Source organism: Medicago sativa, chromosome 2 (assembly GCF_051527215.1).
Source record: "Medicago sativa cultivar Bolivia chromosome 2, Bolivia_mono, whole genome shotgun sequence".
NCBI lineage: Eukaryota > Viridiplantae > Streptophyta > Magnoliopsida > Fabales > Fabaceae > Medicago > Medicago sativa.
Genome location: NC_140750.1, coordinates 5,269,687 through 5,283,133, shown reverse-complemented (window position 1 = coordinate 5,283,133; position 13,447 = coordinate 5,269,687). Strand labels below are relative to the sequence as shown.

Genomic DNA, 13,447 nt, shown 5'->3' with positions numbered 1-13,447 from the left:
ATATAGATCTAATTGAAGATTTATTAGAAGAAATTCAAGAAAATAATCTTACAGAGATTCAAAAAAACAAGAGCGAAAATTCTCTTAGAACCTTTTCAAGCACTAACACAGATCGAATTGCTTTTAAAAGAAGATAAAAATTTGGAAAATTCCGATGTCGCAGACGCTGACCACAACCTGGTATCAGAGCCAGTAATACAATCCTAAGGGATAAAAATGAAAATAAAAATAAAAAAGAAAATAAAAATATCTTTTTTCCAAAAAAGACAAAAACTTTTTAAAATCGTTTTTCTAATTAACCGATTTAAAAAGATATCCACGTGACACTCTCTTATTAGCCCACATAAGTGACTTTTTCTAAAAAGTCATAAAAGTAACTTCACCATAGCCGTCCCCTTATTATAATCCTTCATCACATCAAGAATTTATTGGTTGGTTGAGCACATGGTTTCTAACAAACTTTAGCACATTTTGTTCTTCTTAAACTTAGTCTCCAATTTTCAATATATTCATTTTGGCTTTAAACAAAAAGGGTACAAAAATGGTTTGACATTTTTTTCATATAAAAACAAAAAACAAAAATCCGACTTTAGGTATCTCAGCACATGTCAATATTTAAATCCACACATGCACATATATATTACATGATTATTATATTGATATCAACAAGAATCATTGTAGAAGAAGATCAATGCATAGCTATGGTTGATTAGGGTCACTTTCAATTTCCTTAGCCAATTCTCTTGTGAGTTTGTCAGCACGATCATCATGTCCACCAGCAAATGTATAAACCCTAAATGCAAATTGGAAAGCCCTCCAAAGCAACTTACCACCACATTCTTTTCTTTTTCCATCACTACTATTATTAATGCGTCTTTCCTGCATTATATTTAAATGCAAATGTAATCTAAATTAAATTATCCTAATGAATATTAACCAAATGTATTTTTTTTTGTATGACATTTTTCTAACCTTAAGTGCTAACTCCATGCAATTTGAGGAAACATCCACCATTGCTTCTTTAATTTTTACAAGGATGTAGAAGTCGAATTCGATGTTATGGCCCTTGAATTTTTTCAATTCTTCATCTTTCGTTCGCTCCAAAGCATCTAATTCTGTTTTGATCTGTTTGTTTGATCTTGTTGAGTTAGTAACAACGATTAAATAAATTTATGCAGGCAAAGAAAATAGCTTATGCATTATAGCATATATTAATATGAAGGGATTGTGTATCACCTTATTGAAATAACGTTCGATCTTGTCAAGGACTTGAGTCACTGGTGTAACTATATTCACATTTTGAAGCTCATTAAGTATTGAATCCAATTTGTTGAAGAGTGCTGCTGCCATTCTTATAGCTTCTAGCTTCTTTGATGGGAAACCTTCAAACCTTGATAACACCTATGAACAGAATTGTATAATAATTAATGATTATTGAAAGAATCATTGATTGATATGATAAATGCATTAGATAGTAGTGCAATTAAGCTCACCTGTGATTCATCAGTTAGTTTCTCAAGAAGAGATTCAACATCTTTGTGGAACTTGATCAATTCTGTCATTTCCTTTGTCTTGAAATTGGTAATAGAAGATCTCAATTCCATGATGTGTTTTGTGTACTTTTGAACATCTTCTTCTATTTGTTGAAAGTAAGATGATCTAGTAAAACACAAACCAAGGAAATCAAAAATAAGAAATAGAGAGGGGTACTGATACATTTGATTCAACTTAGACATGGGCCCTGTTTGGACCAACATCTTAAAATTAAGCGTTTATCATACAAGTGTTTACGTATAAGTTATTTTTGTAACAAAAGATAAAATAAAGTCAAATTATTTTCATATGAGCTATAAGTTGCTTACAAAAATTGGTTCTCGTAAAAATATTAGTGTTATGAGTCGCCCCTACCACCCGCGCCCAGGGTCATCATTGTTTGTACCGGTAGATAAGTTCAAATAAGCCTTTAAAATACAAATGAAAAGTATATGAGCATACCTTTTTGTCATCTCTGCTAGAGCATCAGCCATTCCTTGTTTTCCACCAGTGTTTCTTGCTCCAATTGCAGTGTTTCTCCCACCAGACGATTTTCCTTTGAGGCTAGACCCTTCTACTTTTCCCTTGAGAGTTCTATACAGATTTCCTAATTGTGTTGATCTTTTCAGTTTTGTAGTTGCTCTAGGCCTTAAAGATCTCCCTGCTCCAAGTGGAGGTGGTGGTGGCGCAGATCCTCCGTTTCCACGGAGCATTGGCGGTGGAGGAGCTGGAGCCGGAGATGATCCAGGTTTCATGGACAAGGATGGTGGAGGTATTGGAATTGATCCTAAGCCTAGAGACGGTGGAGGTGGTGATGGTGGAGGTAGTGCTACTGAGCCTAAGGCTAGAGACAGTGGCGGCGGCAAAGGTGGTGGTGGTATCTTAACTGCCACTTCACTTTGTGGCAATTGATGTGTTGATGGTGGAAGTGGAGGAGGAGGTGGTGGCAGCGGCAGCGGCATTGTTTTATCCAATTTCTCAACTGTGTTTAAGTCAAAATCAAGATCCTCTGTTGTTTCCTTTTCATGATTTACAACTTTGTGATCCTTTTCCTTATCTATAGTTTGTTCTTTTTCTATCTTATTATCTTGTGTTTCAATCAATTGTGGCGACATATGATAAGATAAGCGCTTTAAATCAATCGGTTTTAGCTTTCCAAGAGCTTGAATTCTTAGAGACCAAAGTGTTGAAGTAGATGATGATATTGGACTTAGAAGGACAGATTTTGGTGTTAGAGGAGAAGATGTGATATCTGAATTGTAGGAGTTGCAAACTTTCGTTGGCGTATCTTCTTCCATGATATCAAATTTTTCACTTGCAATCTTAATTAAACAATCAAGTGTAGCCAACATAGTTTCACCTGCAAAACAATTCAAATGTTACTAGACTCAAATTAATCTGATTAATTCTTTGACAAGGAAATGAGAGATTAGTATTAATAACATACCTAATTGTTGCATATTGGTGTTATCCTTGCATGATGGTATTTGTAACTCACAATTTTTGTTGTACATAAAATCATTTTTCTTCAACCATGACTCTCCAAGACTCTTTAAAGCCTCACAGAAGAATGCCAAACCCTAATGAAATACTGTCTACATTTAGCATTTTGGGATACCAATAATCATCATTAGGATGGTTTAATTCGAGTAATGTTATTTGAACACAAAAAAAATTCAATATCATATTCTGACCCCGTATAAAAATACACCGCTTATAACCGGCAACTGTTGATGTAATTGAGAGAAATAGATAAAATAAATAATAACAAAAATCCAATAGTTTTATTGTCCAAATAACATTCCTAATTTTAATTAGGTGTAACAAAAGATTGAAACCTGATCTATAGGCTTGTCCTTAATATTTGTCAATTTCTTGATTGAGATGATCCTTGGGTAAAGCCTTTGTAGATCTTCCAAGGTAGTGATAACCATCTACAATATGACATATATATCATGAAAGACAATGTTATAAACGAGGCAAGAACATTTTGTGTTACTTCACCATGAAGAAAAGTAAAAATTACCTCACGTAAGGAAGCAGAAGTGTTCAAAGGAGCAAGGTCCATGATGTCTCTGAAGACAAAGATTTTCTTATGGACTTTCATCATTAACATCAATTGATCCATACCTATAAATGACCACTCCATTGACTCTCCCTTTACATCATTGTAAACCTTTGAAGGCTTCTTTGGTGGAGTAGAAATTCTCATTTTTTTGTTAGAAGAGTAAGAACTTCTCATTGACTGCATATTTGTGTAATTAATATTCTCATCAATACAAGAAAATGATTATTCTATCTCTTTCATTTATACATTTTTTTTAATGTGTGTGAACCAATCAATTAGATCAATTATTTTCGATTGGAGAAAAAACAATTATGTGTTAAAAAACAAACTAAATTAACAAATCTTAACTAAATACACTTGCAATTCATACTAACCACTTAACTTGTAACTACTTCATAATTAACTATCTCCAACTAATTCTTTTTGAAGGATCTCCAACTAATTCTGGTTGCTAATATTTTCTCCACTAGCAATATACTAACAACTAACATTTATCTATAAAAAGGAAATTCTAACAAATATAGTTATATATGTCATATTTTTTTAACATAAACATATGTCAAAATATTTGCACTGATTAAATGTTTCTAATTATCTTTGTAAAGAAAATTTCAGAAATGAAATGAAAATGAAAGTTATAATGACAAAAGAATATTACCTCAAAAATCACTTGATTTTCGACGAAAGATTGATGACTTCAAACCACAGAATCTCACAGTGGACATGCCGTAGTTAAGCTCTTAATTGTTTATATTGCCTTCAAACTCTTGAATAAAAGAAACAATATCATATCATGATGTGCCAACCATGAACATCACAAAACGCGTATAAGATTGATGAATTAATGTTTATTAGCTTATAGTCAAAACCCACAATGGATATTTAAAAATGTCTATAAAATAATTTACAAGAGAAACATTCAAAATCAATTATTATTATTTTGTGAAGAAAATGAAGGTTCAGAAACGAATATTCAAATTGGGTTGAAAATAGAAATATGAGACATGCATGCAATTAAGTGTTACATTTTAAAGGACCTAATGGTGGGCACCACATTTTTTTAATCATCAAAAAAGGAATTTTAATTTTATATGCTAAAAAAATAACTTAGGATGAAAGTGAAAGAAATAATCAATAAGGATTGTAAAGATACCTTTCCACTCATCTGTTGTGGATTAGGCATGATGGGTTTGATGTTTATGCTTTGAATGCAATGTTAATTCAAGAACACCACAATGGAGAAGCTAGTTATCGAGAATTGCTAGAAAGGAGAAGTTGTGTATTCTTTATAAATGAGTATTTTTGTGGGTTACTTATTCTCCATATAAAGAGGTGCCATTTTGTACCCAAAAAAAAGAGGTGCCATTAATTATAAAAACAAAATTAAAGTAAGTCAGAAAATTAACAAATTGTTTTGGGTGCTAAAACATATTACCGATACAAGGTATGGTCGTTTTTTAAACTAATTTCCTGTAACATGCTGCAGGAATTTATGGGCATGCTCAAAGATGAAAATATTTAAGAGAATATTGAACTGCTTCTAATTTCTTGACATGCCTCTACAAGGAATTGTTGTTATGTCTATTGATTTTTTCTATATATAATCAACTTCTCTATTATTCAGTTCTAACATCTAAGTATCTAACACCCCTCAAAATAAGTTTCTAACATCTAACAAACTACTTAACATTTTGGTTATTGTGTTAAATACACTTTTAGGCTCACCATTATTACCTTTCACGATTTTAATTTATCTATATCTTTTTTTGGAACTTTAGTCCTCATTTTAAAATTATGCAATTTTGGTTCACCGTATAGACTTACCATACAATATTTTATAAAAATGATGACGTGGTAATGGAGGTGTGACGGGCACAATATACGTGGAGCTGACTTGTTCATTGTATTAACATGGCGAGTACATGTGGTGCTGACTTCAGGATGAAGAAGTGGCAGAATAATTTTTATGTCTATGTAAATTTAAAAAAAAAAAAAAAAACTTATAACATTATTTACAAGGTCACAAGGTTGCCTCAGAGCCAAGTGAATGCTTGTGTACTTCTACGAAAACTAAACATATAGAACACATTTTGATACTACATACTACAAAACATGACTTCAAAATGATGTTATTATCAACTACTACTTATTTAATTATTTTCATAAAATATTCATAATGTTTGTTAAATACCACCTTTGTGTAAAGCTACCTACCTTTGGCATCAAAAGGTAGACAATCTATTTTCGTAAACACCATCATGCCTGCTCAACTTTTCTCTTTCTTTTTTTCTATTTTTAGTACAACTGAAACTTGAATCAGAACAAAAAAACACAAATTTTCATAGCTGTTTTCATAAAAACAAAGCAACAAAGGTTTCATACATTATACATTACAGAGAATAAAGAATACTGTGATATACAGCAATGAATCAAAATTCAAAAGAAATATCTATTTTGAGTAACTATATAGGTCTGAAAAAACTTTCAATAACCTAAAAGTTTATTTATACAAAACAAAATTATTCATTTCAATTTAATTTAATCACATCATCAATCTTTTAAATACACTTTACCTTGTAGATTCACCATGGCCTATACCTTATAAAAGCTGCATTGCATCCACATTGAACTGAATGACACTAATACCGACAAGTTTTTCTAAATTCCTCTGACCTTAACAGAACTGTTTCTGTTTGTCTCTTTAATAGTTTGAGTCTTATTCTTGTCAGTTTTTGAAGAAATCTTTGCTATTTGATCTTTACCAGGCACGGTTCGACCAACACCGGAAGATGCAGTTCTTTCAGTGATTCTCCTCTGTCGTTCCATCGCCTTTTCTTCCAATTGCTTCCTAATTTCATCTTCCTGTTAAACAGCACACATAAATAATCATTAAACATAAATAATCATTAAACAGAAGCTAGATTAATGAATGTTATGACCAAAAAAAAAAACTTATAAGTGTTCAAACCATAATAAAAAATTCACAATACCTTTTCCCTTTGGCTCTTTTGAACCATAGGCTTTCTTGGGAGAGATGGCTTTCTGTTTCTAGAAATCAGTTCAGGCGTGCTCTTTGACAAACGTGAGACTTTGCTTTTGATCGCGCTGGTTTTCTTTGGACTATCAGAAAGATTGTTGTTATTGACATTAACATGTGAATCATCAATAGAAGCTCTTCTATCAGGTTCTGTGTAAGAAAAGTCAATTTCATAGTCCATGGTCCTTGAGGCTTCAACAGAATCCAATCCTGAATCACGTTGCAAAACCATACAGAGGTCATTTGGCTCCTCTATCTTTGATAATGCATTCTTTTCTTTTGTGTCGGTTTCTACCTTGTTGGAAGATGTTAGATCTTCAACCATACTTATATCTGTCTTCCATTGGGAATCAGAAAGATTATTGTCTACAAACTGACCTTGAATCATGAAGGAATCATCAATGATAGGTCTATCACTTCTTTTTTCACTCACTGATGATAAAGTTCTATCACCATCAAATACTATAGGCACATTTGGGGAATCATGGCTTCTCATACTTTCCAAATTGTTATCAACAATAAACCAATCTTCTGATCCTCTTCCCTTGGGTTGTGATGAATCAGCAGCATAAGTATTTAACGGATCATCAAGTTCAATTTTGGGTTCTCTTGATGTGTTTGCTAACATCATATCTTCACCAATACTTTCCCTGATCTTTGTAACTGGGACACAGTTGTCTACATATTCATCCAGCTTCGATCCTCTTTCATTTCCTTCATCTCTTTGAGTCACAATAAATGAGTCATCCGCAATTTCACGATTCTTTGGAACTTCATTGAAATCCATGTTTGGAGCAGAACTAGCAGCGTATGACATTGTTCCTTCAGAGTTTCTCAACACAAAATGTTCATCCTGAACATCAATCGATTGCATCTGTTCTGATCCATCAATTCCAGTCTCCGCCGCATCTATCTTCAAAAGGCTCTGGAATGCATTCCAGTTCTCATTTTTGTTCCCTCCATCAGATGCATCTTCCTCAGCAGCATCATTTGATTTATTGTGTTTGGTCACTGACTTTTTTCGATTGCCACGTTTTTCACCTTTATGGACCTTCTGCAATGATTCAAGTGCATCACCAACCTTCTGTTTGATGGTTTCTTCATCGAAGATAGCATCGTCTTCTAAAGAAGATTCATCAGATACTCCACTCTCATTTCCATTTCTCCTTTTTGGAGTGATGTAGTTGATATTACGTATCACAACTGTTCCAGATGATTTCCTTCTGTTTTTTTTCCTCTTATCATCCTTCAAAGAATTGTTTGAGTCTTTCTGTTTATCTGAATCAGATTCACTCCCTGAATCAGGATCACTGGAATCTGTTTGCTGCTCTTCATATTCTTCTGATCCTTTCCTATGATGAGATTTCTCTTTTTTAGTTGCTCGTGGTTTTTGATTCACTCCCATGTTAGAAGACCAATGCATATTATTTTGAAGGTAAGGAGGATATCCTTGGTATGAAGGCATTTGCTGACTAGGATTTTGAAGATTATACATATATGGCGGTACGTTGTAAGGCCATGGCATATGCATTGGCATATGAACATTCGCCATGTGCGATAAGTTCACATCTGCACATAACATTCATCGAGATAAAATAACCATTGTGTGCAATCTATAAAAAATCAAAGATTTGACTTGGATGCTCAAAAGTTTCTATATTTCTCAGACTTCATAATACAATTAAGGTAAAAGAAAAGGAAACAAGAATAGAAGAATACCGTCTTTTTTGTTTTCTACAAATGCATTTTCGTCGCCAGAAGGAATACTGTCTGTAGAGCTATTATTCTTGTTGTTCTGGTCATGGGCGGCTATGTCATTCGCCAGTATAATTCCTGATGATCCAGAAAATGAGAGTGCTGGTGGTAAGTTTGATTGCATTGCAGCTACTTCTTGAACCCAAAGATCATCTGCATGCTTTTTCTTCCATAAATCCTTGAAATTAATGCAAGCTTCCCTACATACATTGAATACCAAGATTTAGAATTAGTTTCAAACTCTACTGAAGGTTTCATCTGGTAGAGGCAAGTTCCACCAATCAACATATATTGAATTCAAGTTTTGAATGATGTATCTGATTGTATGAAAACAGTTATATTTTATAGAAATTTCACCCTAATCTAATAGGCACACACATGCATTGCATAGTTCATTAAAATGCACTGTGTGCAGGATGACATTCAGATTTTAAGCGATGCTAAAAATTCGCACGAAAAGGTTCTCAGTTATCCTTAGATTCGCAAGGAATGAGAGAACTAACATCAAAAGTTGGTTGAACCTCCAATCCCCTTAGATAAGTGAAATTTCACAATCTACAAAGTAGGATCAATTGTCAAGATAACTTTTATGTCTGAAAAGAAAGGGAAAGGTTTTTGAAGAAAAAAAGTGCTCTCTAGAAACTGGCAAGAACAATATAAGCATATAAGAATCAGACACCTTTAACATAAAAAACACAATTTGCTGATTAAATAAATTTGCCATATTTAGTAAGAACTGAGGCTATTTTCCAATTTACAGTATCCATATAAGAACTTGTAGGTTGTATCTTTCCAGTTCATACCTTAAACGCGATGCTCCAAATGCATTTGCAAAATATACAAGATCATCAATGTTGTCAATATCAAATCCAGCAACAAGACTACGTGTATATGCCATTGCCTGCTCTTTTCGAAGTAGTGCTATTCGAGACTCCAAAAGGCGTTGCAGCGAAATCCTTAACATTGCAGCAATTGAATGTGTTAGGAACAGTTCCTAATGAACTAGTCAAACAAAGGGAGATTAGATTTCATCAACATAAACTATTTTTAAGACATCAGAAAGTTACTTTGAGTTTTCCTCTTCTTTAGTGTCAACTCCTTCAAGTGCATCATTTAACTGAAACAAACACGAATCATGAATTAACAAAAATAATCAATAGAGATCAGTAGGTAATTCTGTCATATTTTAAGAACTAAATTACCTTTGCAGAATCACTTAACCTCCTTGCGTTTCCATTTGTGTGTGGCAAGTTTCCTGATACACAATGGAAAATTTAGTAGAAAACTAGCTTCACTTAGGCATCTCATGATTAGGTGATGGAATTAAACTCTATACATAACATAGATTCATTGATTTATAGGCAAAAAGAATTAACAAGTGTTGTTTGTAGAAATTCAATTCTTTTTTTTTTTATGGAATCAAGGAATTTAATTCTAGCACCTAAAATAAACCTAATCAATTGATACAGAAACATTAACAAAATATGAATTAAGTTGCAGTTCCAAACCATACCTTCATCCGGGATTGCAAATGACATCGACAAGGCATTCGCTTCAAATTGACTTTCAATCTGCTGGATTTCTTTTTCAAGGCTAACAAACCTCTCAAGAACTGCAGGTGTGCTAACAAACCGCACAAATCTATCAAAAAAACAAAATCAGCTACACAATTAGTTTATCCCAAAAACACATATTTTGCATAAGTAGTAAATCCATAAAACAACTTAAATAAGTCAATCATATAATTGAATCAATGGTTCTTCAAATTTGATTGAAATCAAAAAACATATGAAGAATCATTAAGAAACCAAAAGATTAAATCAAAAAAGTTAAACTTATTGAAAATAACCTCTCAAAGGTGGATTTGGAGAACCAGAAAGCAGTGTTGGATGGAGGCAATAGCCTAATAGAGTATCCACCTTTAGAGATCTCATCTTTAACAAATTTGAGATGAGAAATGAAAGGTTCAAATAACCCAGAAGCTATTTTCTCACGAACAGCTCCATTAAACACCAAAAGCTCAAATCTGCAAAATTTATGAATCAAAAACAAAACAACCCAATAAGTAAATTGTGAAAAAGCACTGATTTTTAAGAAGAAAACAATGAAATAAGAGAATATAACAAAATGGGTTGTGAGAAAGATACCTTGTTCTAGTTGGTGTGAGTTGAAACAGAGCATAATCAAGAATGGTCTTGGAATCCATGGGTAGAAGATTGATGAAGAACAACGTTGGTGACAATGTTTGTTTAACAACGTTTTGTTTGAGTGATGTGTAGCGATAGTGGATGATGATTGATCAAGTGAGAGAGTGAAAGAAAGAAACAAAGACAGCAGGAATATGAAGAATCGCACATGGAGTGTGAACTGGGCAATTCTTTTATTGTTTCAACGCTATTGCCACATGCAATGCATCACTATTTTATTACTAGTAACCGTTTTTTTCATCATGTCAATATTTGTTTTTTTTTTTTTTCCTAAGGTTTCTTTTAATAGAAGTATAGACTAACAACGAATTATTTAAGTGGTATGAGATTTGATCTCCTTAGGCATGTGATACTCGTTCAATTTCTAACTTAAACGTATAGAGAAAATCTAGTTGGAAGAGGAGAATACACCTTGTGTGTTGTACATATTCTCTTACGGAGATTAATCACTGTTAAGTGACGGTGAAAATTTCATATCAATATTATGGTAACAAAAAAACTCATTTAAGTCGGAATTTGAATATTTGTTTAATATGGTCTAGGAAATTACTAGAATTTGGGTTTAATCTAATTTAATCTTATAAAATCAACTTATAAGATGATGATTGTCCTCACTTATAATAATATGTTCAAGTCATCTCTCATTGTCTTTAACGGCTCTTGCACCTGGTTATTTGGAACGCGGCCCCGGTGGACTAGTAGCAGAAAACATGATAGCAAGTGGTCCAACAGATCTTGGTGGTGCCCTATAATGTCATATTAGGATTTGAATTAGACCCAACTCTATACTACAATATCAATTTGTAAGATGATGATCGCTTCCACTTATAAAGTTTTTTTTTTTTGAAGAAATCCACTTATAAAGTTATGTTCAAATATTTTTCATCCAATGTGAGATGATAATGTTAACTAGTACCCCTACGACACTAGTTAAAGAAACAAAGAAAATGTTGATGGCCATTTATGACGTTGTACGTGAAAATATACACAAAAGATAAGTACACCACCTTATTTGAGATAGATACTTTGATGTTCGAACATCATTTTTTTTCGGAAAAAGAGATGAATGTTGAGGGTAGTAACCTCTTTTTTGGTTTTGTTTTTATATATTAATGGCGGCAGGTGAAAAAAAAAATGAAAAGTGTGTGATTATAGGTTATTTTTTGCTCATGACTTTGTTAGCTTTTTATTAATCTATGAACCATATATGTCCACAAGTATGTTTCCGTAACATTATCATTTGATAGAAGACATTTGGAAGCTCTATCTGTTTATTGGTTGGTCATATGTTATATCTTGCAAATGAGGATCATTAATTAATGAAAAATACTATTTGAAAAGGACGTCTTCATTTTATCATAAAATAGTAGTAAATACTAAATATACACTATTTGAAAAGGATAGGCAGCTGTTTGTCCTTGTAATTGCTCAATTAGCCTTAATTTTCCTATTTTCCTTTATAAAAATTGTCACGGTCAATTCTAATTTATATATATTCTCATCTAAAATACTATTACTTTCTCAATTTATTAACTTATTGATGTTAAAAATTACTAAATATAAAAAAAATGTTCAGCTAAAACATCATTCGTTAATATCTTAGTATATGTCAATGATTGTATTATTGAGTTCTTATTTCTTAATTTCTCCAACTAATTAAGGGTATATTAGAGGAAAACAATTAATTAGATAATGAAATTCTAGTTTTGAAAAGATATAGCTTTATATGCCATCTGTTTACAGCTAAAAAAATAATTATGATGGTATCCAAAATGGGTACATAGACAATTAAAGGTTTGATGAGTTTTCTCCCGGTTGATGAAAGGTTAGGTGAACGTTCTAAAATGCGAGTTAGGGCTAGTCGATTTTTTCTCAAATCTAGTATGTGGGACTTCAAGACGTCTAGCTTATTCAAAATTGAATAGAACTAGACAATGAAACATCAAATTCACGATCACAATTTATAGCGCTACTTATTGGAAATTAAGGTTGCACGTTAGGGACCATGTCAGAGGATCATGCCATGAATTGGGAAGTTGGTAGTCGAACACGGGGTGCCATGAACCCCTCAACAAGGGAAAACCAACACATTATCCACAAAAATAGTTGAGCAAGGCTAGACATTGTAGGTCATGTCGTTTCAGCCAATAGGAATAATTTGCCCTACAAATACCTATTATGTACAAGGTATTAAACAAACAGTCAATTAAACGCAAACTATTTTCGCTATTTTATACCTACATCATTTTGCATTTATCCTTATTCACATGCATTTCTTAGTCTAGTAGGAAAACACCAAAAACAACCGTACTTAAATCCCTATTAAGAAACACATGGTTGATGGATATGGTTCCTTTCTCGGCGTGAAACGTTTGAAGAAAATGAATCACTAAGAAAAGCAATTGGTACATCTACCTCTATCAACACCATCTTATGATTAAGATTTGCATGTCATATTTTCGTATCAATGTTAATGATAATCTTTTTTTATTGATAAAATAGTTTTTTTTTAGTTAGTGTTTCTCTTTTGTTCTTAATGGTTAATATGTATTTTAACCATTCATATCTTAATATCTCTCTATTGATTTGGTTTCTGTGTCAATATATATTTTTTTTTGTAAATTTATGATTGTCCCAAAAGTTATCACACCGATTGTTGTTCAAATAACACACCTCCAAAATACAAACCATTCTACTTTACGTAATAGCATAATAACAGATTATATATGCATATTAGTGAGGGGGTGGGGGTGTTGGAGGAATCCCTGTGAGCAACAACGAAATAATACTCTAAGGCTTTGTTTGAGAGTTTGGAGGGGAGGGGAGAGTTTTGGAAAAAAGGAAGGA

At 32.7% G+C, this 13,447-nt stretch overlaps 2 protein-coding genes across 3 annotated transcripts; both read right to left on the bottom strand.

Moving 5' to 3' along the window:
* Positions 1 to 469: 469 nt before the first annotated feature.
* Positions 470 to 4,446, bottom strand: LOC146943869 (uncharacterized protein At4g04980-like). 2 transcript variants are annotated; one of them, XM_085742164.1, is made up of 9 exons: positions 4,260 to 4,427; positions 3,560 to 3,778; positions 3,372 to 3,467; positions 2,981 to 3,113; positions 1,996 to 2,893; positions 1,494 to 1,659; positions 1,237 to 1,401; positions 973 to 1,125; positions 470 to 879 (listed from the first exon to the last, which is right to left on the bottom strand). In XM_085742164.1, exons 2-9 carry the CDS (start codon positions 3,773 to 3,775, stop codon positions 700 to 702), a joined length of 2,007 nt encoding a protein of 668 aa, XP_085598290.1. In that variant the 5' UTR covers positions 3,776 to 3,778; positions 4,260 to 4,427; the 3' UTR covers positions 470 to 699. The 2 variants fall into 2 exon arrangements, with proteins under 2 accessions (XP_085598290.1, XP_085598291.1); XM_085742165.1 differs by having other exon boundaries at positions 535 to 879; positions 3,560 to 3,781; positions 4,264 to 4,446.
* Positions 4,447 to 5,937: 1,491 nt separating this feature from the next.
* Positions 5,938 to 10,789, bottom strand: LOC146943868 (disease resistance protein (TIR class)). Its single transcript, XM_085742163.1, has 9 exons — positions 10,541 to 10,789; positions 10,243 to 10,419; positions 9,907 to 10,034; positions 9,596 to 9,648; positions 9,461 to 9,510; positions 9,197 to 9,349; positions 8,358 to 8,593; positions 6,592 to 8,207; positions 5,938 to 6,463 (listed from the first exon to the last, which is right to left on the bottom strand). Exons 1-9 carry the CDS (start codon positions 10,597 to 10,599, stop codon positions 6,260 to 6,262), a joined length of 2,676 nt encoding a protein of 891 aa, XP_085598289.1. The 5' UTR covers positions 10,600 to 10,789; the 3' UTR covers positions 5,938 to 6,259.
* Positions 10,790 to 13,447: the final 2,658 nt, after the last annotated feature.